The sequence below is a fragment of the Pseudophryne corroboree genome, chromosome 2, assembly GCF_028390025.1.
Source record: "Pseudophryne corroboree isolate aPseCor3 chromosome 2, aPseCor3.hap2, whole genome shotgun sequence".
Taxonomy (NCBI): Eukaryota; Metazoa; Chordata; class Amphibia; order Anura; family Myobatrachidae; genus Pseudophryne; species Pseudophryne corroboree.
This window is the reverse complement of record NC_086445.1, coordinates 250,484,302-250,510,525: the sequence shown is the minus strand read 5'-3', so window position 1 is coordinate 250,510,525 and position 26,224 is coordinate 250,484,302. Positions and strand designations below refer to the sequence as shown.

General features: G+C 49.6%; 2 protein-coding genes across 2 annotated transcripts in view; one reads left to right on the top strand and one right to left on the bottom strand.

Annotated features, from left to right (window-relative positions):
• SKIC8 (SKI8 subunit of superkiller complex) overlaps positions 1–17,923 on the bottom strand; it is a 96,931-nt gene extending 79,008 nt beyond the window's left edge. Inside the window, exons 1-2 of the mRNA XM_063952657.1 lie at positions 17,485–17,923; positions 17,271–17,298 (exon numbers count right to left, since the gene is read on the bottom strand). Coding sequence (XP_063808727.1) covers positions 17,271–17,298; positions 17,485–17,496 — 40 coding nt within the window. The 5' untranslated portion in view covers positions 17,497–17,923. The remainder of the gene's footprint in view (positions 1–17,270; positions 17,299–17,484) is intronic.
• A 356-nt stretch (positions 17,924–18,279) lies between these two features.
• The window catches only part of CS (citrate synthase), a 124,935-nt gene continuing 116,990 nt past the window's right edge, over positions 18,280–26,224 (top strand). Inside the window, exon 1 of the mRNA XM_063952654.1 lies at positions 18,280–18,501. Within this exon, the coding sequence (XP_063808724.1) occupies positions 18,451–18,501 (51 nt within the window). The 5' untranslated portion in view covers positions 18,280–18,450. The remainder of the gene's footprint in view (positions 18,502–26,224) is intronic.

The following is a 26,224-nucleotide window of genomic DNA, read 5'->3' as shown; positions in this document are numbered from 1 at the left end:
GTGGAGCCCCAGCGTCATGCGGTGGGTTTAGTGGAAGCAGGGGAGGATTTCTGTTCTTGGGAACTGGCTGTATGGTGCAGCTTTTTCCCTCTACCCCTGCCTCTGGGCAGAAAGGACGCGCCTTTAACCCGCTTGCCTTTCTGGGGCCGAAAGGACTGTACCTGATAATACGGTGCTTTCTTTGGCTGTGAGGGAACCTGGGGTAAAAATGTCGACTTCCCAGCTGTCGCTGTGGAAACTAGGTCCGAGAGACCATCCCCAAACAATTCCTCACCCTTGTAAGGCAAAACCTCCATGTGCCTTTTAGAATCCGCATCAGCTGTCCACTGCCGAGTCCATAATACTCTCCTGGCAGAAATGGACATTGCATTTATTCTAGATGCCAGCCGGCAAATATCCCTCTGTGCATCTCTCATGTATAAGACTACGTCTTTAAGATGCTCTATGGTTAGCAATATAGTGTCCCTGTCAAAGGAATCAATATTATCAGACAAGGAATCAGACCACGCTGCTGCAGCACTGCACATCCATGCTGAAGCCATAGCAGGTCTCAGTATAGTACCTGAGTGTGTATACACAGACTTCAGGATAGCCTCCTGCTTTCTATCCGCAGGCTCCTTTAAGGCGGCCGTATCCTGAGACGGTACTGCCACCTTTTTTGACAAGCGTGTGAGCGCTTTATCCACCCTCGGGGATGTCTCCCAACGTACCCTGTCCTCTGGCGGGAAAGGGTACGCCATTAATAACTTTTTAGAAATCACTAATTTTTTATCAGGGGATGCCCACGCTTCTTCACACACTTCATTTAACTCATCTGAAGGGGGAAAAACCACTGGCTGCTTTTTCTCCCCAAACATAATACCCTTTTTAGTGGTACCTTTGTTAATGTCAGAAATGTGCAACACATTTTTCATTGCCGTAATCATGCAACGGATAGCCTTAGTGGAATGTACATTAGTCTCGTCGTCACTGGAGTCAGACTCCGTGTCGACATCTGTGTCTGCCATCTGAGGTAGCGGGCGTTTTTGAGCCCCTGATGGCCTTTGAGACGCCTGGGCAGGCACTGGCTGAGAAGCCGGCTGTCCCACAGCTGTTATGTCATCAAACCTTTTATGTAAGGAGTTGACACTGTCGGTTAATACCTTCCACATATCCATCCACTCTGGTGTCGACCCCGCAGGGGGTGACATCACATTTATCGGCACCTGCTCCGCCTCCACATAAGCCTCCTCATCAAACATGTCGACACAGCCGTACCGAGACACCGCACACACACCGGGAATGCTCTGACTGAGGACAGGACCCCACAAAGTCCTTTGGGGAGACAGAGAGAGAGTATGCCAGCACACACCACAGCGCTATATAACACAGGGATTTACACTACACAAAGTGATTTTCCCTATAGCAGCTATAATACACAGTATTGCGCCTAAATTTAGTGCCCCCCCCCCCTCTCTTTTTTACCCTATTGAGCCTGGAAACTGCAGGGGAGAGCCTGGGGAGCGTCCTTCCAGCGGAGCTGTAAAGAGAAAATGGCGCCAGTGTGCTGAGGGAGATAGCCCCGCACCTTTTTCGGCGGGCTTCTCCCGCTCTTTATATTAATATTATGGCAGGGGATTTTTACACATATATAGTTTATTAGACTATATTATGTGTTTTTTTCCATTTTTAAGGTAATCTAATTGCAGCCCAGGGCGCCCCCCCCCCCCCCAGCGCCCTGCACCCATCAGTGACCGGAGTATGTGGTGTGCATGGGGAGCAATGGCGCACAGCTGCAGTGCTGTGCGCTACCTTAATGAAGACCGGAGTCTTCAGCCGCCGATTTTCTCCTCGGAATCTTCCGTCTTCTGGCTCTGCAAGGGGGACGGCGGCGCGGCTCCGGGACCGGACGACCGAGGCTGGGCCTGTGTTCGATCCCTCTGAAGCTAATGGTGTCCAGTAGCCTAGAAGCCCAAGCTAGCTGCAAGCAGGTAGGTTCGCTTCTCTCCCCTAAGTCCCTCGTAGCAGTGAGTCTGTTGCCAGCAGATCTCACTGAAAATAAAAAACCTAATAAATACTTTCTTTACTAGGAGCTCAGGAGAGCCCCTAGTGTGCAACCAGCTCGAGCCGGGCACAGATTCTAACTGAGGTCTGGAGGAGGGGCATAGAGGGAGGAGCCAGTGCACACCAGTAGTCCCAATTCTTTCTTAGAGTGCCCAGTCTCCTGCGGAGCCAGTCTATTCCCCATGATCCTTACGGAGTTCCCAGCATCCACTAGGACGTCAGAGAAAACTATATACAAGTCTTGCAGAAGCAGTCCGCACTTGGGACGGGCGCCCAGCATCCTCTACGGACTACGAGAAAAAGATTTACCGGTAAGTGTCAAATCTTATTTTTTCTAACATTGTAGAGAATGCTGGGGACTCCGTAAGGACCATGGGGATTATACCAAAGCTCCCAAACGGGCGGGAGAGTGCGGATGACTCTGCAGCACCGATTGAGCAAACAGGAGGTCCTCCTCAGCCAGGATATCAAACTTATAGAACTTTGCAAAGGTGTTTGACCCCGACCAAGTAGCTGCTCGGCACAACTGTAATGCCGAGACCCCTCGGGCAGAAGAGCACACCTTCCTAGTGGAATGGGCCTTAACAGATTTAGGCAATGGCAATCCTGCCGTAGAATGTGCCTGCTGAATCGTGTTACAGATCCAGCGAGCAATAGTCTGCTTTGAAGCAGGAGCGCCAACCTTGTTGGCTGTATACAGGACAAATAGTGCTTCTGTTTTTCTGACTCTAGCTGTTCTGGCCACGTAAATTTTCAAAGCCCTGACCACATCCAGGGACTCGGAATCCTCCAAGTCACGCGTAGCCACAGGCACAACAATAGGTTGATTCATATGAAAGGATGAAACCACTTTAGGTAGGAATTGAGGACGAGTCCGCAATTTCGCCCTATCCACATGAAAAACCAGATAGGGGCTTTTATGTGATAAAGCCGCCAATTCCGAGACTCGCCTAGCCGAAGCCAAGGCTAGCAACATGACCACCTTCCAAGTGAGATATTTTAACTCCACCGTTTTGAGTGGTTCAAACCAATGTGACTTAAGGAAACTTAACACCACGTTAAGATCCCAAGGCGCCACCGGAGGTACAAAAGGAGGCTGAATATGCAGCACTCCCTTCACAAATGTCTGTACTTCAGGAAGAGAAGCCAATTCTTTTTGAAAGAAAATGGATAAGGCAGAAATTTGAACCTTTATGGACCCTAATTTTAGGCCCAAATTCACTCCTGTTTGAAGGAAGTGAAGGAGACGGCCCAAAAGAAACTCCTCCGTAGGAGCAGTCCTGGCCTCACACCAAGAAACATATTTTCGCCATATACGGTGATAATGTTTCGATGTCACGTCCTTCCTAGCCTTGATCAGGGTAGGAATGACTTCCTCCGGAATACCTTTTTCTGCTAGGATCCGGCGTTCAACCGCCATGCCGTCAAACGCAGCCGCAGTAAGTCTTGGAACAGACAGGGCCCCTGTTGCAGCAGGTCCTGCCTTAGAGGTAGAGGCCACGGATCTTCTGTGAGTAACTCTTGCAGATCCGGATACCAATTCCTTCGTGGCCAATCTGGAACAATGAGGATTGTTTTCACCCTTCTTTGTCTTATTATTCTCAACACCTTGGGTATGAGAGGCAGAGGAGGGAACACATAGACCGATCTTAACACCCATGGTGTCACCAAAGCGACTACCGCTACCGCCTGAGGGTCTCTTGACCTGGCGCAATACCTCTTTAGCTTCTTGTTGAGCCGGGACGCCATCATGTCTATCTGAGGCAGTACCCACCGACCTGCGATCTGTGCGAAGACTTTCTGATGAAGTCCCCACTTTCCCGGATGCAGGTCGTGTCTGCTGAGGAAGTCCGCTTCCCAGTTGTCCACCCCCGGGATGAACACTGCTGACAGTGCGCTTACATGACCTTCCGCCCAGCGAAGAATCCTGGTGGCCTCTGTCATGGCCACTCTGCTCCTTGTGCCGCCTTGGCGGTTTACATGAGTCACTGCCGTGACATTGTCTGACTGAATCAGCACAGGTTTGTCCCGAAGTAATGCCTCCGCTTGACGTAGGGCGTTGTATATGGCCCTCAACTCCAGGACATTGATGTGGAGACAAGTCTCTAGACTTGACCAGAGACCTTGGAAAATTTCTTCCCAGAGTGACTGCACCCCAACCTCGGAGGCTTGCGTCCGTGGTCACCAGGATCCAGTCCAGAATGCCGAACCTGCGACCCTCTAAGAGGTGAGCACTGTGTAGCCACCACAGGAGAGACACCCTGGCTCTGGTAGACAAGGTGATCTTTTGATATATCTGTAGATGAGACCCGGACCACTTGTCCAGTAGGTCCCATTGGAAAGTCCTCGCATGGAACCTGCTGAAGGGAATGGCCTCGTAAGATGCCACCATCTTCCTCAGGACTCGAGTACAGTGATGCACTGAAACCTTTTTTTTTTTGGCTTCAACAGGTCCTTGACCAGAGTCAAGAGCTCCTGAGCCTTTTCCATCGGAAGAAAAACCTTTTTCTGTTCTGTGTCCAGAATCAGGCCCAAAAAGGTCAGACACGTTGTAGGAACCAGCTGGGACTTCGGAATATTGAGAATCCAGCTGTGCTGCTGCAACGTTCTCACAGACTGACACGCTGTTCAGTAACTTCTCTCGGGATCTCGCCTTTATGAGGAGATCGTCCAAGTATGGGATAATTGTGACATCCTGCTTGCGCAGGAGCACCATCATTTCCGCCATTATCTTGGTGAAAATTCTCGGGGCCGTGGAAAGCCCAAACGGCAACGTCTGAAATTGGTAATGACAGTCCTGTACCGCAAATCTCAGGAACGCCTGGTGAGGAGGAAAAATCGGAACATGAAGGTATGCATCCTTTATGTCCAGGGAAACCATCCAATCCCCCCCCCCCCCCCCCTCCAGGCTGGCGATGACCGCTCTGAGCGATTCCATCTTGAACTTGAACTTTTTTAAGTACAGGTTCAGGGATTTTAGATTCAAAATTGGCATGACCGAACCGTCCGGTTTCGGGACCACAAACAGGGTTGAGTAATACCCCTTTCCTTGCTGGAGAAGAGGAACCTTGACTATCACCTGCTGAAGATACAATTTCTGAATTACAGATAACACCAACTCCCTCTCTGACGGAGAAGCCGGCAGAGCCGATTTGAAAAACCGGCGAGGAGGCATCTCTTCGAATTCCAGCCTGTATCCCTGAGAAACAAATCTCTATTGCCCAGGGAGCCACCTGTGAGCGAACCCAGACGTGGCTGAAAATTCGAAGACGTGCCCCCACCTGAGCCGACTCCCCCAGGGGAGCCCCAGCGTCATGCGGTGGATTTTGCAGACGGAGGGGAGGACTTCTGGTCCTGGGAACTAGCTGTGTGCAGCTTTTTTCCCTTGCCTTTACGTCTGGTAAGAAAGGACGATCCCCGTACCTTCTTGCTTTTATTTGAACGAAAGGACTGCATTTGATAATGAGGCGCCTTCTTAGTATGTTGCGGGGGGACATAAGGTAAAAAATTCGATTTACCAGCTGTAGCAGTAGAGACCAGGTCCGAGAGGCCTTCTCCAAACAACTCCTCCCCCTTGTACGGCAACGACTCCATATGCCGCTTTGAGTCGGCATCCCCCGTCCACTGTCGGGTCCACAAGAGTCGCCAAGCAGAAACAGACATAGCATTTATTCTGGAGCTCAGTAAACAAAGGTCTTTGTGCATCCCTCATATATAATGCAGCATCCTTGATATGCGCTAGGGTCATTAGAATGGTATCCTTATCTAGGGCATCAATCTCATTAGATAAGGAATCAGTCCATGCTGCGACAGCACTACAAACCCAGGCCGATGCCATCGCCGGTCTAACAATAGTACCGGAATGTGTGTAAATGCACTTCATGGTAACTTCCTGCTTACGATCAGCAGGATCTTTGAGGGCAGCCGTATCCTGGGAAGGCAGTGCCACCTTCTTGGATAAGCGTGTCAACACCTTGTCTACTTTAGGCGAAGATTCCCATCGTATCCTATCCTTTTGTGGAAAGGGATACGCCATAAAAATCCTTTTGGGAACTTGTAATCTCCTGTCTGGAGAGTCCCAAGCCTTTTCGCACAATTCGCTTAGCTCAAATGAGGACGGAAAAGTGACCTCAGGTTTTTTTCTCTTTATACATGTGCACCCTCGTGTCTGGGACAGGGGGTTCCTCAGTGATATGCAAAACCTCTTTAATCGCAACAATCATGCAACGAATACCTTTAGCCACTTTTGGCTGTAATTTTGCATCCTCATAGTCGACACTAGAATCTGAATCTGTGTCGGTATCTGTGTCAGTGATCTGGGATATTGTGCGTTTCTGAGACCCAGAAGGTCCCGGTGCCACTGGGATCTGACAACATGACTGATCCCTAGCCTCAGTCTTGTCTAATCTCTTATGCAATAAATTTACATTAGCATTCAAGACATTCCACATATCCACCCAGTCTGGTGTCGGCGGTGCCGACTGCGACCCGACATTCATGCAATCCCCCTCCTCCTTAGGCGAGCCTTCATCGTCAAACATGTCGACGCGCGTACCGACACTCCCACACACACAGGGAATCTCTTTTCTGAAGACCGGATCCCCCTTAGGCCCTTTGGAGAGACAGAGAGAGAGTATGCCAGCACACACCCCAGCGCTATATGTCCCAGGAGAAAAACACAGAATGTTTACCCAGTAGCGCTGTAGTATATATATTTGCCAATTATGTGCCCCCCCCCTACTTTAAAACCCTTCTGTCACCGTGTGTCAAGTAGGGGAGAGTCCGGGGAGCTTCCTCTCAGCGGTGCTGTGAAGAAAAAATGGCGCTGGTGAGTGCTGAGGGAGAAGCCCCGCCCCCTCGGCGGCGGGCTTCTGTCCCGCTCAAAGTTTGTAAAATATGGCGGGGGCTCATATATACACGTACATGTACACGTACATGGGTTATTTTGCCATAGGAGAGGTATTTATTGCTGCCCAGGGCGCCCCCCCCTGCGCCCTGCATCCTTACAGTGACCGGAGTGTGTGAGGTGTAATGGAGCAATGGCGCACAGCTGCGGTGCTGTGCGTTACCTCAGTGAAGCACCCGAAGGCTTCTGCCGCCTTAGACGTCTTCTTTCTTCGTTTCTTCCGGCTCTGTGAGGAGAACGCCGGCGCTGCTCTGGGATGAATGCCCAGGACGAACCTGTGTTCCACTCCCTCTGAAGCTAACAGTGTCCAGTAGCCGAGAAGAAGAGCCTATCATTTAAGTAGGTATGCTCCTCTCTCCTCAGTCCCTCGATGCAGGGAGCCTGTTGCCAGCAGTGCTCCCTGATAATAAGAAAAAATCCTAACAAAAATGCTTTCTTATCAGGGAACTCAGGAGAGCTCCCTGCAGTGCACCCATCTTCCTCTGGGCACAGTCTAAAACTGAGGTCTGGAGGAGGGGCATAGAGGGAGGAGCCAGTGCACACCCAGAATCCAAAGTCTTTCTTAAAGTGCCCATGTCTCCTGCGGAGCCCGTCTATTCCCCATGGTCCTTACGGAGTCCCCAGCATCCTCTAGGACGTTAGAGAAATTGGTAATGAGAATCCTGTATCGCAAACCTGAGGAAGGCCTGATGCGAAGGAAATATCGGGACGTGTAAGTAAGCATCCTTTATGTCGACTGACGCCATAAAATCCCCCCCTTCTAGGCTGGAAATCACCGCTCGAAGAGATTCCATCTTGAACTTGAAAACTTTCAAGTATGGATTGAGGGATTTTAGATTCAGAATCGGTCTGACCGAACCGTCCGGTTTCGGCACAACAAACAGGCTCGAGTAGAACCCCTCCCCCCGTTGTGATGGGTGAATGGGAACAATGACCCTCTGTTCACACAATTTTTGTATCGCTGCCAGCACCAGCTCCCTGTCCGGAAAAGACACTGGTAAGGGCGAAATGAAAAACCGGTGAGGGGGCACCTCCCGAAACTTCAGTTTGTATCTCTGAGACACAATCTCTAGGACCCAAGTTTTCAGGTCTGATTGAATCCAGACCTGACTGAAGACTCTGAGACGGCCCCCCACCGGTCCGGACTACCCCAGGGAAGCCCCAGCGTCATGCGGTAGACTTGGTAGAGGCAGGGGAGGACTTTTGGGCCTGGGCCCCGGACACAGCAGGCGACTTCCTTTCCCTTCCTTTACCCTTAGAAGCGAGGAAGGACGAACCTTTTCCACGCCTGTATTTATTGGGACGAAAGGACTGCATCTGCTGATGTGGTGCCTTTTTGTGTTGTGTGGGAACATAGGGAAGAAAAGAGGACTTACCCGCCGTCGCGGTAGAGACTAGGTCCGCCAAGCCGTCCCCAAACAAGACAAGATATTACCTTTGAAGGGTAAAGCTTCCATAGCTCTCTTGGAGTCGGCATCAACATTCCATTGATGGATCCACAACGCCCTCCTTACCGATATTGACATGGCATTGGCTCTTGATCTCAAGAGACAAACATCCCTTGCCGCATCCTTCAGGTAGTCTGCAGCGTCCTTGATATAACCAAGAGTCAAAAGAACATTATCTTTATCAAGGGTATCCATATCATTAGCTAAATTCTCAGCCCATTTAGCAATAGCACTACTCACCCATACCGACGCCACCGCAGGTCTGAGCAATGCACCCGAATTACCGAAAATGGACTTCAGAGACGTCTCCAGCTTGCGATCCGCCGGATCCTTGAGAGCTGCCGTGTCAGGAGACGGAAGCGCCACCTTCTTAGACAAACGAGATAGAGCTTTGTCAACATTTGGAGACGACTCCCATTTCTCTTTCATCCACTAGGGGACACTGGAGTCCTATACAGTAGGGGTGTGAAGCCTTGAACCGGAGGTGTGGCACAATCTAAAATTAGCATTGTCTGCACAGCCGGCTCCTCCCCCTTCACATCCCTCCTCCCTCAGTTTGAAAAATTGTGCCGGAGGTAACAGCACGTGGAGCATTTGAGCTCCTGACTAAAAATCTAAAAGGGGCTGCGTAACCCTAATAAAAGGGGGACAAGGCTGCCTAATACCAGAGAGACAAAGATCCCTATTGAAGGGACCTGCCTCTCTCCACAGGAGATCCTCCAAGTCCTTCTAACAGTGAGTACTGGTTGAAGGAAAAAAAAGACGACCTTAGGTCCTTCATGTATTTTTATACCTTCCTTACTAAAATATCACTAAAAAAAGCTGCCTCCTGTAACATATCACTGTAAAATATCACTGCTGCCTCCTGTAATATATCAATTTAATGCTGCCTCCTGTAATATAGCCCCTCACATTGCAGCTACAGCGGCGGGCGCGGGAGCAGAGTGCGGCGCGGGACTCAGCCTTTCCTCCCTGTGAGCAGGGAGAGACGGCAGAGCGGTGCGCTGCACAGCGAGAAGACTGACAGCCGAAGCGGAGCACAGGAGCAGCTACAGGAAACTGTCCCGGCGCGCGCAGGCCAGCGGGTCCGGAGCGCGCCAAAAACCTCAGAGTGCCAGATAGTGGACTCGGCGCGCGCCGGCCAGCGGGAGGGGGCTACACATACAAGTGCTTCCATACCGTGAGGAAGGTGTGGCAGCGACATCTGAGGCAGCAGCAAGTGGAGCTCATATAGCCTAATGGCTAGGGTTCCTGAAGCAGCATATTTTCCCATGCAGTCTTGCAGGACATTTAGTGAGGGCCATATTTAATGATTATGGCGCCAGGCTGAGGTAATGGATGGGTCCTCCCCCTCCCCCCAGTAGAGTACATAGGGGAAGGTTGTTTATTAAAGAATTAGCTACCCCTGCTGCACTGCCTGCATAGTATAATATAGCAGGGAGATCGTTAGGTAACAGCTCCCTCTGCTGGTGGATAATATATATATATATATATATATATATATATATATATATATATATATATACATACACACACACACACACACACACACAGATGAGGATCTCCTGAAAAGTAATCAAACTTTACAATTTATATTTTCAAGGGACTTCTGTTTCAAAGATCCTGCAGAAAATACACGGAAGCAAGCGAATACCAACTCTAACATCGTAGCTGATTTACCGTTGGGGTGTGAGGATTGCGAGTCGGCTGGTGTTTTCATTTTTTTTTTTTTATTATTGTTAATTAAAGTAAAGATATTGGCCTGCTCCTTTTTCATACGAAAGGGACAGGTAATTCCAGCCGGATCCAATACCTTCGCTTCCGTCATCTCCCAGTCTTTCTCTTCCTAGTTTAAAGGGTGAAAGCGCGGCGGGCTACCCTGGTACAGGGTTTTCAAAACAACATGTCTAAGGCAACCAAGACCTCCAAGACCTGTTGTGTTTGTGCGAAATGTAACAAGAAGAGCATGCGGGTTGGCAGCTCCGGGGTGTGCGACTCCTGCTTAAACAAGGACGCTCCACCTGGGAGCAGTGCTCTGGCTAAGGCATGGGAAGACAACCTTACTAATTGCCATCTCCATGGAGATGGCAGAGTCGCGCAAGCAGCAATCAGAATGGGCTGCAGGATTCTCAAAAACGATGGAGGAATTTCTCATCAGGTTAACGCCGCCCGCACACGCAGAAACGAGTGTGCGCAAAGCTGTTAAAAGAACTCTCCCTATGATACCAGAATCACAGGAGGAAGAGGGTTTTCTTCTTGATACGGAGGAAGGTGAGCTAATTGAACTTAACCTAGACGCCGACTTTCCAGAAGAGGACTCGGCAATCTCAGGTCTAAACTCCTTAATTGACGCGGTAAGAGAGATCCTAAGCTTTAAGGACGAGGAAATACGAGAGCCGGAGGATTTCGATTTGTTCGAATCCCAGAAGCCGCGTTCAGCAGTGTTTCCTATTCCTAAATCCCTCCAATCTCAGATAGAGGAGGCTTGGAAACAACCTGACAAACGGTTTCAATTTCCGAAACGGTTTCAGGTAACTTATCCCCTACCTAAGGGTGTAATGGACAAGTGGGAGACTCCGCCGGTAGTGGATGCTTCCCTAGGAAGGTTGTCAAAAAAGACAATTTTACCAATTCCTAACGCAACTACTTCAAAGGATGCGTCAGACCGTAAAGTTGACACTGAGTTAAAGTCAATTTTTGTTGCAGCTGGTGCAGCGCAGAGACCGGCGATCATCTGTGCTTGGGTCAACAAGGCCATGGGTGCATGGTCCGGCCGTATTGTACAAGCTATTGGGAGGAGGAAAATAGCTTAGAAGAGATTACCCAACTGGCAGAACACATTCGAGAATCTGCATAGTACTTGTGTCAAGCTTCTAAGGATATTAGCAGAATAGCATCGCGCATATCTGCATCGGCCATATCGGCTAGAAGGATTTTATGGCTCAGAGAATGGCAGGGAGACTCAGAGACCAAGAAGGCGGTAGAATCCATCCCCTTTGGGGGTGAAATGCTGTTCGGACCAGAATTAGACAAGTGGATTTCGCAGGCTACAGCGGGGAAGTCCACTTTTCTGCCTACTCCGTATACGAGAACCGCTCCACAAACTAGGAGAGGTTATTCGGGACCAGCATTTACTTCATTTAGATCTCAGTCCTTTCGAGCCAGAGGAAGGGGTTTCGGTACACAAGCACGTGGGTGCAGAGGTAGAGGAAGCTCACAAGCAACAACCAGAAAGCAGGATAAACCCGCTGACAAGACCGTGGCATGACGGCCTCCCAGCTCACCTGGGGTCCCCCTTGGTGGGCGGCCGACTGGAAGGTTTTCAGGGCATCTGGGCCAAAACCTCACCAGAACTTTGGGTGAACAACTTGATCTCTCAGGGATACAAACTTGAATTTCAACAGAGGCCTCACAGTCAGTTTTTTACAACAGGATTGCCTCAGTGCCCTCAGAAAGCAAGGGCACTACGGGCAGCAATTCTCAAATTGCTACAAGCAGAGGTCATTATTCCGGTTCCCGCTTCTCAGAGAGGAACGGGGTTCTATTCCAATCTTTTTGTCGTGCCAAAGCCAGACGGGACGGTCAGACCAATACTCAATTTAAAAGTTTTCAACCAGTTTTTAAGAGTCTACAAATTCAAGATGGAATCAATCCAATCAGTCATTGCAGGCTTAGAACAAGGCGAGTTCATGGTATCCATGGACATAAAGGATGCATATCTGCATATTCCAATCTGGACTCCTCACCAGGCTTACTTAAGGTTCGCATTGGTGGCGGATCACTACCAATTCCGGGCCTTGCCGTTCGGTCTATCATCAGACCCAAGAATCTTCACAAAGATCATGGCGATCATGGTTGCAGGACTGAGACTGTTGGGGGTCACGATTATACCTTATCTGAACGATTTATTGATCAAGGCTCCATCTCAGAATCGACTGCTCAAGGATGTTCAGACATCCCATCAATTCCTAATTCAACATGGATGGATTGTCAATTTCCAAAAGTCCAACCTCATACCGACTCAACGGATTCAATTCCTCGGTCTCTTCTTTAACACGGTCCTATTACGGGTGTTCCTACCAGAGAACAAGGTCCAGGACCTACAGAGATTAGCGGCTCAGGTACCGAGGACGCAAACAGTTTCTCTGCACCTCTGTGTGCAACTTCTCGGGAAGATGGTGGCGTCGTTCGAAGCTCTCCAGTACGGCAGACTTAATTCACGACCATTCCAAATGAACCTCATTGCTCAGGGAGCAGGCTCGCACTGGCTTCTCCATCGGAGAATCCGACTTCACCCACAGGTACGGGTCTCCCTGTTATGGTGGTCGTTACACAAGAACCTTGCAGCCGGCAAAAAATGCGGCATTTGGGATCGGAGGATCCTGACGACGGATGCCAGTCTCAGAGGTTGGGGAGCCGTCCTAAACAACCATCACTTTCAAGGACGGTGTACCCTACAGGAGAGCAAACTACCCATAAATATCCTCGAACTAAGAGCAGTTTACAATGCACTTCTCTTAGCAGAAGACCTAGTCGTGAATCAACACATCAGGATTCAGTCAGACAATGTCACGACGACGGCTTACATAAACCGTCAAGGATGAACAAAGAGCAGGATGGCGTTAAAGGAAGCCACAAAGATCTTGTTGTGGGTGGAAAGAAGAGACATCACTCTCTCGGCAGTGTTCATTCCAGGTGTGGAGAACTGGGAAGCAGATTACCTCAGTCGCGAGGACATGCATCCGGGAGAGTGGTGCCTTCACCCACGGATTTTCAACATGATTGTGAGAAGATGTGGTCTACCTCAGGTGGACCTAATGGCGTCTCGACAAAACCATCAGCTGCCCAGATATGTGTCAAGGACGCGAGATCCAGCAGCAGAAGGAGTGGACGCATTAACACTTCCTTGGTGTTACAGGAAGGTTTACATATTTCCACCATTCCCACTCATACCCAGGGTTCTGAAGAGGGTAAAGCGGGAACGAGTGTGAGCCATTCTAATCGCACCAGATTGGCCCCGCAGGAGTTGGTACTCCGACCTGCGGGGGTTACTTGCGGAAGATCCTTGGAGGTTACCTCAGAGAGAGGACCTGCTATCTCAGGGACCGTTTCTACACCCCGACCTGAACAGGCTGCGTTTGACGGCGTGGCTATTGAAACCCGGATCTTAAGAAACAGAGGGATTCCACGAACGGCCATTCCTACAATGACTGCCGCTAGAAAACCGGTCACAGCCAGGCACTACTACAGGATTTGGAGACGGTACATGGCTTGGTGTCAGGAGCGGGGATGGAATTCAACGAACTTCCATTTATCTCGACTTCTACTTTTCCTTCAGGCCGGTCTAGAGGGAGGCCTCAGACTGGGCTCAGATTTCGGCTCTCTCCATCCTTTTTCAACAGCGGTTAGCATCCTTGCCAGAGATTCAAACCTTTTTACAGGGGGTTCTGATGATTCAACCCCCTTTTCGTCCTCCCACGGCACTTGAATTTGGTGTTAGAATATTTGAAGTCACCGACTTTTGAGCCGTTGACAAGAACAGACCTGAAATATCTCTTGGAAGGTCACGTTATTACTTGCCTTGGCTTCGGCTAGGCGAGTTTCTGAGTTGGGAGCCTTATCCTGTAAGAGTCCTTTCTTAGTTTTTCATGAGGATAGGGCGGAACTCCGTACAAGGGCGGACTTCCTTCCGAAGGTGGTTTCGGGGTTTCATGTAAACCAGCCAATAGTGGTTCCATTTTTCCAGGGTCTCACAGATGAGGACGTGTCCGTGGATGTTGTCCGAGCTTTACGGGTATACGTACAGGTTACGTCGTCCTTCAGAAAGTCGGACCATTTGTTTGTTCTTTATGATGGGCCAAAGAAGGGTTGGCCAGCATCTAAGCAGTCTTTGGCTAGATGGATTAGACTTACCATTCGGCAAGCTTATGTTTCCTGTGGCAAACAGGTTCTGGTTCAGACGGGTGCTCATACTACCCGTTCAGTGGGTGCCTCGTGGGCGGCTGCCAGGGGTGCTTCCACTACTCAACTTTGTAGAGCGGCGACGTGGTCTTCAGCCCACACGTTCGCGAAATTTTACAAGTTTGATACTTTTGCGTCCGGAGAATCTAAGTTCGGACGTTTAGTTTTGCAGGCCACAGACAGCACTCCCACCCTGGGGGTAAACTTTGGGACGTCCCCTACTGTATAGGACTCCAGTGTCCCCTAGTGGATGAAAGAGAAAAAGAGGATTTTGGTACTTACTGATAAATCCATTTCTCTGAATCCTCTAGGGGACACTGGACGCCTGCCTCGGTGCTGTCAACCTGCTGTGTTCTAAGTTCTTGTTTTAAAACAGTTCGTATAAACAGCGTTCCTTTTTTTCGGTTAAGAGTTCTTGGCCGCTGTTTGATATGTTGTACGGTTCGGTTCCTCGCCATGTGCTATAGTGTCATGTCCTATTCTCTCAGTCAAATTTTTCAAACTGAGGGAAGAGGGATGTGAAGGGGGAGGAGCCGGCTGTGCAGACAAATGCAAATTTTAGATTGTGCCACACCTCCGGTTCAAGGCTTCACACCCCTACTGTATAGGACTCCAGTGTCCCCTAGAGGATTCAGAGAAATGGATTTATCGGTAAGTACCAAAATCCTCTTTTTTCACTGTCATCAGAGGGGAAAGGATACGCCATGTAAATCCTCTTGGGAATCTGCCACCTCTTATCCGGCGACTCCCAAGCTTTTTCACAAAGAGTATTCATTTCATGAGAGGGGGGAAACTTCACCTCAGGTTTTTTCCCTTTGAACAAGCAAATCCTTGTTTCCTGCACCGCCGGTTCATCAGAAATGTGTAAAACATCTTTTATAGCCACAATCATGTATTGAATACTCTTCACTAAACGTGGATGCAAAGCAGCCTCAGTGAAGTCGACCTCGGAATCAGAGTCCGTGTCGGTATCAGTATCTACCACTTGAGCAAATGGCCGCTTTTGCGATCCCGATGGGGTCTGCACCTGAGACAAAGCCTCCTCTATGGACTTTTTCCACACCTGCGTCTGTGACTCAGACTTATCCAACCTCTTAGATAAAGAAGCTACATTAGTATTGATTGTACTCAGCAATGTGAGTAAATCAGGTGTCGGCTGCGCCGACAGGCCCAAATCTAGACCCGCATCCGCTCCCCCAGCAACCTCCTCCGGTGAATAACATTCAGCCTCAGACATGCCGACACGTATAATCGACACCCAGACACACACACAGAATGTCTCAGCTAGGGGACAGGCCCACAATGAAGCCCAGATAGAGGACAGAGGGATTATGCCAGCTCACACCCCAGCGCCCCAATATCCCTTCCAGGGGTATATTTGACCAGCGCTGCTTAAACTATAATAAACAATGCACCACAACTGCCCCCCCCCCCCCCCCCCCCCCCTTCGATTAGCTCCCCGTTACTTGAGAGGAGCCGTGGAGGTCCCGGGCCAGCATCTCCTTCAGCCGCGTGTGGAGGAGAAAAATGGCGCTGTGAGCCGCGCAGCTAAGCTCCGCCCCTTCCCGGCGCGCTTCAGCCCGCCAGACTTGAAAATTTGAAAATGCCGGCGGGGGTCTGCAAAACGGTGTCGAGGCACCGACAAGGCTTCTGCTGGCTCCCGGACCCCAGTAACTTGCTGCCCAGGGCGCCAGCTCCCTGCACCCTGCGAGTGCCGTCAGTGGTAGTGTGTGGGAGCATGGAGCGCAGCGTTACCGCTGCGCTGTACCTGGTTACTGAAGTCTTCTGTTCTTCTCATACTCACCCGATTTCTTTCTTCTGGCTTCAGTGAGGGGGTTGACGGCGTGGCTCTGGGAACAAGCAGCTAGGCGCACCAAGTGATCAAACCCTCTGGAGCTAATGGTGTCCAGTAGCCGAGAAGCAGAGCCCTTAAACTAAGAAGAAGTAGGTCTGCTTCTCTCCCCTCACTCCCACGCTGCAGGGAGCCTGTAGCCAGCAGGTCTCCCTAAAAATAAAAAACCTAACAAAGTCTTTCAGAGAAACTCAGGAGAGCTCCCCTAGTGAGTGTTCAGTCAGTCCTGGGCACAAAGTCTAACTGAGGTCTGGAGGAGGGGCATAGAGGGAGGAGCCAGTTCACACCCAGTTTGTCTTTTTAGTGTGCCCAAGCTCCTGCAGATCCCGTCTATACCCCATGGTCCTTTTGGAGTCCCCAGCATCCTCTAGGACAGGGGTTCTCAAACTCGGTCCTCAGGACCCCACACAGTGCATGTTTTGCAGGTAACCCAGCAGGTGCACAGGTGTATTAATTACTCCTTGACACATTTTAAAAGGTCCACAGGTGGAGCTAATTATTTCACTTGCAATTCTGTGAGGAGACCTGCAAAACATGCACTGTGTGGGGTCCTGAGGACCGAGTTTGAGAACCTGTGCTCTAGGACATAAGAGAAATCTTACCATGTGTACACACCTTTAGATAGCGCTTTCCATTCCATAGTGTGTGCCAAAGGAAGATGTTAGCTATCGGATGCAATGTATGTAAACTTTTTAATTTGAGCTTGATAAATAGCACAATTTCAATGCTGCTATGCATTGTATACAAATGGAGGTGTGCTCCAATTCTGCCTTTAATGCTGGAAAGAAAGACTTGATAAACCGGAACAATAAATAATTTTAAGAAAATGATGGGGAAACTGCAGTTTCTGAAGGATTACAGTGGTAGAAAATCTTACTAAAAAGGTCTTTTACATACACATTATAACATAATCCGGGAAAGATGTGCACTTTTACACTCATCTGGTTCAGATTTACAGGTATCACATAACCATAAGCAAACTTTACATAATGCACACACTAATAATGCAAGTACATAGTAAACTGTGCATTCTTTTAAAATTAAATATTAAAATACTTACCTTGCTCTTGCTTGTAAAGGATGCTGTACTGCAGAAGCAAGAGAGAAATAGTTACAAAAGTCAGCAAGAAGAAAGTGAAAAGCAGAGATGGGGAGCACTGCTGTACATGGTCTTATATAACCCCAAACTCTTAATGTTAGGGTGCGCTGGGACTTGTAGTTCATAGCCACATTATCTAACCGTGCTGGATAGAGTGATCTAAAGAGCACCTTACCTGTGTGCTCATGTCCAGGCGTCAGGGTGAATGAGAGCTGAGAGATACCTACGGAGTACAAGTAGGAGCTCAGATTATTACCCTGTCAGACACACACTACTGCGCCTCAGCTTGCGTTGCCTGCTTCAGTCTCTCCTTGGTTGCTTAGAGAAGAAGCAGCAATGAGAAAGTAACAGTACAGCGCTGCCGCTGACATAAAAGTCGCTTTTAGATGACGTCACTGGGAAACTGTACAATCATCTAACACCAGAGGGGAAACTAGTTGTTAGTTTCGTGTCGTCGAAGCTGGAGCTGTTACGGAAGAGGGACTACGTCGACGTTGCGGCTTCCCGCATTATCCCGCTCAGCCTTCAAGCTCCTCCTAGTAGCAGCCGAGCAGCCAATCACAGCATGTCCGCTGCACCAGGCTGAGGCGCACTGCACCAGGCTGAGGCGCGGTGTGTGCGCATAGACTCCGCCCCCTTATAGAATCATAATCATCATATCGCAAGCAAGCCAATCATGCGCCGCGCAATGTACGTAGCCCGAGCTGGACTGCTGGCCCTGTGCGGCGCTCTATCTTGTAGCAGAACATCCGCGAGGTGCCTGCCCTTGACCCCCACACACATCACTTGTGACGTAGGCGGATCTCGTAGTACACACACATACCATATTTAGGTGTTTGTACCGCTAAGTCTACCATGCGCATGCGTACATCTAACCTATTTTGAGCATGCCCTTTGAGCGTAAGGAAAAAAGAAAGGTCAGGTTTCCGCCTCTAGTAAGATGGTGGGCATACGGGGACGTCGTGACGGTACTGTGACGTCGACGAACAAGGGCGGCGCCGAATCCTCCTTTTCAACCTTGTCCTGGTTCCGGCCTTTCCAGGCGTCTTCGGATTTGCCGGTCCCAGTAAGACGCCGCAGCTCCTGCTGGCCCACAAGTCGGACTAGGCTCTATCCCGTCTAATATCCATCCGCCCTCACTATGTCTCTCATCACAGCCGGACGCCTGTGCGCTCGTATTCTCGGGGCCAAGGTGAGTACCGGAGCGGGGCTCCGCCACCTTGGGGCGGCGGTGTTACCTCTATGTCTGTGCTCCGGGGTCTCCTCCACACCGAGTAACGTCCGCTGCCCACTCCCTGCCTGCGCAGCTCCGATCACATTACAGCGTTGTGAGCCCGGGTAGCTGCAGGGGTCAAGTTACACGGTGTCCTCTCCGTACATGCCCGGCTGTCTGAGGGCTCTGCTTACAATGTGGAGGTTGCAGCTCTATACCACACAGGCCACCAGGGTCAGGCTCGCCCGCAGAAGTGGGTGTAGGGCGACTCCACTATGTCCCTCTGCTGGCTTGCAGTTTCTTTGAGAACAAGTCTACCTGTACTGTGGGCTTTGGCACAGACGCTAGCCCCAAGTGTGTGTGTGTGTGTGTGTGTGTGGTGGTGGGGGGGGGGGGGGTGCAGTTGCTAGGTGGCGACGCTGGCGCAGTTGCTTGCCCCATGTGGTGGGCGGCAGCACTGGCGCAGTTGCTTGCCCCATGTGGTGGGCGGCGGCGCTGGCGCAGTTGCTTGCCCCATGTGGTGGGCGGCGGCGCTGGCGCAGTTGCTTGCCCCATGTGGTGGGCGGCGGCGCTGGCGCAGTTGCTTGCCCCATGTGGTGGGCGGTGGCGCTGGCGCAGTTGCTTGCCCCATGTGGTGGGCGGTGGCGCTGGCGCAGTTGCTTGCCCCATGTGGTGGGCAGTGGCGCTGGCGCAGTTGCTTGCCCCATGTGGTGGGCGGCGGTGCTGGCGCAGTTGCTTGCCCCATGTGGGGTGGGCGTGCGGTGCTGGCGCAGTTGCTAGCCCCAGGTAAGGTCGGGGAAGCTGGCGCAGTCGCCCCAGGTGGGAGGGGGGGGGGAGGGGTGTGTGCAGGTGCAGTCGTTGGCCCCAGGTGGGGGGGCATTGGCACATATTAGAGGCCAGCACTACAGTGTCAAAAAGGCAAGTCTACAGGAGATCAGTTCCTGGACTTCTCCTTTCGTCACTCCTGGCTTTATATGTATTTGTACATTTCACACACTAACCTTTTACATTCTGTCAGTATAATCGGCCATACAAAACTTAATTAGACCTGAACAGTTCATAGGCCGTAGAGGGCAATGGATGACCAGTCGTAGACCTTTATATGGGGTGAAATCCAGTTCGGAGAATGTCCTCAGTCTGTCCAACAATAATGGCACTTTACCACCAATCACATCACTCTAACTCTCAGAGCAGACTAATATCCTACTAATGAAGGTTAGGAATCTTAAAACTGACTAACTCCATTTTATTGAAGGTCATCCTGTAATTGATTAAATACTTTTTTGTAATTCTGTTTTTTATTGCGTGCTTTCGGCAAGGAGGCAGGATCCTTAATTCAGTGACTAATGTGGAACTAATTCTGTCTGGTGAAGAGAAGTTTGTAAAAGTGGAACTAAAGTTAAATGAAAATGTTTGTTTTAAAACTCAGTGTGTACCATATACATTAATGCATTCTAAATTGCGTTCTAGGGACATATCAGTTGTGAAATCCTAAGCTTCTCTCTTTAATGAGCAGTGTGTGGTACAGCACTGTGCTTTATATGCAAACTTTTATAGCTAGCTGAATGTGTGATGGAATTTATTTGTAATGGTCTAGCGCTGTCCTGACATAAAACCATATAGTTTACACTTGTATGCAACTTTACCACACAATTCTTTTTAGCTTGAATTCTTCCTTTTACAGAGGCTCTAAAATGTAACATTTCCAGTTAATATGCATGCTTGTCATGTTATTTGTCAGTATCCTTTTATATACATACCACACACAACTGCACCTTGGAACTGGTTGGGTATGAAATGCCAGCGGTTACAATACAGACCATCCCAGTCAGAATCCTGACAGTTATTAGTTTACTTACCTATTACCCACCCTCCCCGGTGGTGCCTAGCCCTTATCCTCCCTGGGGGTGCCTAAACTTAACCCCCCCCCCCCCCCCCCCCCCCCGTGGTGGCTGTCTGCATGTGCCTAATGCACTTTCACCCAGCAGTGACTCTGCAAAGCCCGAAGGGCCTATATTTGGTCCTTATTGTTGGACTATACCACTATCACCATGTATTAGTGGTGTAGGCTATATAGTGACAAACGTGTAAGCTAATTTTACCGCTGTTTAAATACTGAACAAAGCTCATAACCCCTTTAGCAATTGTTAAACGGGTTGTTTTTGTTAGATGGCGCCCTTAGGGCGGTATTCAAATGTTTGCGCGCACATTCACGGACGCCGGCAGCGATTCAATTGTTTCGGACAACGGGCGCAATATCATCATTTCAGCTTGCTATCCCTGGGGGTGGCGAACTGAAATGCGCGAAAAGTGACTAATTTGGGCGCCCAACGGGACATTTCATGATCGCACTCATTACTTTATTCGGGCTTTGCCACATTACATAGCTAAACCCGACTGCCTTGGGCGTGATAACTGGGAACAATTGAATATCGCCCCACAAGCTCCCATCACTTTAGACGAGTGATTGGCGCGATATATCAATTGAATACTGCCCTTAGTTTGTTAAAGCTGTGTACTTTTATACTGTCTTAAACATGTAAGAATAGTGTTGACTGGTGCCTTATATGGTCAGTACAATTAGCTGTGATGTGCCATACATTGGGGTCAATTCTATTCGGCAACTAAAGAATAGCGCCGGGAATTAGCTCCCGACGCTATTCAATTCTGCTACTAGTTGCCCGCAATTGTCGGGAATTCTTCTCTCATCCCCGGGGGATGAGAGAAGAAACCCGACAAAAGTGCTGCCTCGCGGCCGGCGCGAGGCTGATTCTGTCGGGAATCAGCCTCGCGCCGGGTAGTTAAGTCGGAGAATGCCCGTTCTCCCGACAAAACTACCTGTTAAGTCGGCGAGAACGGCACATCGCCGACTTAACTTTAGCTGAATTGAATAGCGTCGGGAGCTAATTCCCGGCGCTATTCTTTAGTTGCCGAATAGAATTGACCCCATTGCGTTCCAGAGTGGTACATCTCGGGGTTCCTACATTGGTAACTTCACCTCACACCCAAAGAGGTGTGCATGAAAATCCTTTGCGTAATGGCTATATTAAGTAGCAAGCCTAATTCACCCTTGTAAAGGTTTCTAGAATTCATGCATACAAACAACTCTCTTATAATGTGCTGCATATAGAAACCTGAAGATACTGCAAAAAAAGGCTCAATTCAAGTTAGCACAAAGAGCTCCCGGAGCTATCCAATTCTGTGCAATGTTACGTCGGAGTTGAAGATTTCTTCTCTCACCCCTCCTGGGGTGCGAGCAGAATTACAACAGCTACTGGCGCAATGCTGTTTTCTGCCCTTAATGCGCCAGAAATAGCATTGTGCCCGGCACTTAAGTCAGAGAATGCGGGTTCTCGCAACTAAGCACTATGTTTAAGGCGTGAGAACTGGCATTCTCGGTCATTACCATTCTGAATTGAATAGCTCCGAGGTCTACTTCCTGGCGTTGTTCAATTTGCGCTGAATTGAATCGAGCCCAAAGAAACCAGATCATAGCAGCATTGCATGACAGATTTAGCTACAATGTTCATGTTCAAAGTGTCCTTGAATTTCAAGGTTAGGTTTCAGTTCAATCAAAATTTGATAAGGTAGTCATGTGTTGGTTATTTGATATATAAGTGAATTTTCCTCTGTGAAATAGCAACCCACAATGTACCTAAATCATAACGTCAACAGGATTATTGCTGTTATCTTGGGGGGGCCTTGAAGACTGCGTGGGGAATTCAATTATTTTGTGGGTGCCAATCAGAGCAATTCAATTATTTCCCCATTAGGGCCGCTTCTTCATGTTTAGAAGTACTGGGTTTAGCCACGCAGATCGGCTAAACCCATCTAACGGGGATCCGGTCGGGATCCCGACTGTTGGAATGCCAGTACTGGCGATCGCAAATGAGGGTTTGCCAGCCCTGTGGAGAGTTAACCTGACACCAGGGGGTGGTTAGGCTTAGTCACCACTGGGCAGCGTTAGGGCTAGGCTGCGAATAAGGAGGGTTAGAAGGTTTGGGGATTAGGGATAGTATGCTCACCTTCTAGTTGTCGAGATCCTGAGCTTCCGGATGCCGCTGTCTGTATTCTGACTGCCAGCATCCCAAGCGCAGAGATCCCGATGCCATGCCCGTTTAAAACACTTCTTTGGGCATCCAAACTGCCGACTTATCGCCCATTTCTGCTCGCCACCTTGGGAGGCAGCGCACAGAAATGTGTGCTCCCACTGCTATTCGCCATCGAACAGAGTAACAATTGAATTGTCCTCTGCCTGTGAGTTTATGGTATGAACTCTTCCTGAGCTGCCAATGCAACCAAGAGCTGCTGTTAACATGGTGCCACAAAATGTAGCCGGGAGATAATAAACATAAGTGGTCCATCAACCAATACAAAACCAAGAAATATGTTTTAGAACAAGAAATAAAGTATAAGGTGCAGTAGAGATGGTATTTATCAAATATAAGGTGTACTGAACTGAGACCTGTTTTAAATTAGTTGTTAATTAAAACATCACACTATATTCAGAGAACTCTGTAAGGGTGGGTACACACTGGGGTGACCAGCAATCGTTACGAGTTTACACACTATTTTCCCTTGAGCCCAGAACAAGCGATTTTGAGCATACACACACTTATGACCTAACGATACATTGTATCATTAGGTTGTATCGCTGCTCCAGTACACACTAGAAAAACGTTCATGCCACTCCATTCTAGGGCGTGGCATGAAAGTGACGTAAGATCACTACAACATATCGATTGTCTTCTTGTTAGCTGTACATCCTGCACGATAGGCACAAAATCGCTAGCGATATTGCACAAATGAATATCATGATTGCATAGTTTAGGTACGATTCGTGGAACTACACATACCAGCAAGTTGTACTGCATCTGCTGATTATCTCAAATGAATACCATGACTGCATAGTTTACGTACATTGAGAGGTTTTTTTTTTTCTTAACTCTGTAAATATTTAGTTGGCTGCCTTATTGGTATGTAATGCTTGTTTGTGTAAGTTAATATATTGCCTTAGTTTGAAGTGGGATTGTATTGGGGGAGGAGTTTGCAATCATTGCATTCCCATGGAAATTGTTCCTATTTAAAGTCTAGTATACGGCTGGAAGCCGTCGGCTGGTAGTGCTTCCATAGAAGTGCTGACATAAAAGTGTTATTATAATTTCTCTTACATCCTAGAGGATGCTGGGGACTCCGTAAGGACCATGGGGAATAGACGGGCTCCGCAGGAGACATGGGCACTTTAAGAAAGACTTTAGGTATGTGTGTGCACTGGCTCCTCCCTCTATGCCCCTCCTCCAGACCTCAGTTTACTACTGTTCCCAGAGGAGACCGGGTGCATTACAGGGAGCTCTCCTGAGTTTCCTGTCAGAAAGTATATTTGTTAGGTTTTTTTGTTTTCAGGGAGCCTGCTGGCGGGTGGTCTTCAGTATGCCGACTGACGGGATCCTGGCGCACAGTATACCGGCGCCGGGATCCCGACAGCCGGCATACCGACACTTATTCTCCCTCGTGGGGGTCCACGATCCCCCTGGAGGGAGAATAAAATAGCGTAGCGCGCCACCGTGCCCGTAGCGAGGCGAGCGTAGCGAGGCGAGCGTAGCGAGCCCGCAAGGGGCTCATTTGCGCTCGCCACACTGTCGGTAAGCCGGCGGTCGGGCTCCCGGCGCCGGTATGCTGGTCGCCGGGAGCCCGACCGCCGGCATATCGTAGTGAACCCCCTGCTGGCAACAGACTCCCTGCATCGTCCACCGCATGACGCTGGGGCTCCGCTACAGGAGTCCGCCCCAGTGGGGGCACGTCTTCGAGTTTTCAGCCACATCTGGGTTCACTCACAGGTGGATCCCTGGGCAATAGAAATTGTTTCCCAGGGTTACAAGCTGGAATTCGAAGAGGTTCCTCCTCGACGGTTTTTCAAATCGGCCCTACCAGCTTCTCCCCCGGAAAGGGAGATAGTGTTAAATGCAATTCACAAATTGTATCTTCAACAGGTGGTTGTCAAGGTTCCCCTGCTTCAACAAGGGAGGGGATATTACTCAACCCTGTTTGTAGTCCCGAAACCGGACGGTTCGGTCAGACCCATTTTAAATTTAAAATCCCTGAACCTATACTTGAAAAGGTTCAAGTTCAAGATGGAATCGCTAAGAGCGGTCATAGCCAGCCTGGAAGGGGGGGATTTTATGGTATCTCTGGACATAAAGGATGCATACCTTCATGTTCCCATTTATCCACCTCATCAGGCGTACCTGAGAATTGCGGTACAGGATTGTCATTACCAATTTCAGACGTTGCAGTTTGGGCTTTCCACGGCCCGAGGATTTTCACCAAGGTGATGGCGGAAATGATGGTGCTCCTGCGCAAGCAAGGTGTCACAATTATCCCGTACTTGGACGATCTCCTCATAAAAGCGAGATCAAGAGAGCAATTGCTGAACAGCGTCTCACTTTCACTGAAGGTGTTACAGCAACACGGCTGGATTCTCAATAGCCCGAAGTCGCAGTTGGTTCCTACGACTCGTCTGACTTTCTTGGGCATGATTCTGGATACAGACCAGAAAAGAGTTTATCTTCCGATAGAAAAAGCTCAGGAACTCATGACTGGTCAGGAACTTATTGAAGCCAAAGCAGGTGTCAGTGCATCACTGCACTCGAGTCCTGGGAAAGATGGTGGCATCATACGAAGCCATTCCCTTTGGCGGGTTCCATGCAAGGACTTTCCAATGGGACCTATTGGACAAGTGGTCCGGGTCACATCTACAAATTCATCCGTTGATCACCCTGTCCCCCAAAGCCAGGGTATCTCTCCTGTGGTGGCTGCAGAGTGCTCACCTTCTAGAAGGCTGCAGGTTCGGCATTCAGGACTGGATCCTGGTGACCACGGACGCGAGCCTCCGAGGTTGGGGAGCAGTCACGCAGGGAAGAAACTTCCAAGGTCTTTGGTCAAGTCAAGAGACTTGTCTTCACATCAACATCCTGGAACTGAGGGCCATATACAACGCCCTACGTCAAGCGGAGACCTTACTGTGCGACCGACCAGTTCTGATCCAGTCAGACAACATCACCGCAGTGGCTCATGTAAACCGCCAAGGCGGCACAAGGAGCAGAGTGGCAATGGCGGAAGCCGCCAGGATTCTTTGCTGGGCGGAAAATCATGTAAGCGCACTGTCAGCAGTGTTCATTCCGGGAGTGGACAACTGGGAAGCAGACTTCCTCAGCAGACACGACCTGCATCCAGGAGAGTGGGGACTTCATCAGGAAGTCTTCGCACAGATTGCAAGTCAGTGGGGACTGCCCCAGATAGACATGATGGCATCCCGCCTCAACAAAAAGCTACAGAGGTATTGCGCCAGATCAAAAGACCCTCAGGCGGTAGCTGTAGACGCCCTAGTGACACCGTGGGTGTTCCAGTCGGTCTATGTGTGTCCTCCTCTTCCTCTCATCCCAAAGGTGTTGAGAATAATAAGGAAAAGAGGAGTACAGACAATTTTCATTGTTCCAGATTGGCCACGAAGGACCTGGTATTCGGATCTACTGGAAATGCTCACAGAAGATCCGTGGCCTCTTTCTCTACGACAGGACCTATTGCAACAGGGGCCCTGTCTGTTCCAAGACTTACCGCGGCTGCATTTGACGGCATGGCGGTTGAACGCCGGATCCTAGCTGAAAAGGGCATTCCGGATGAGGTCATTCCTACTCTGATAAAG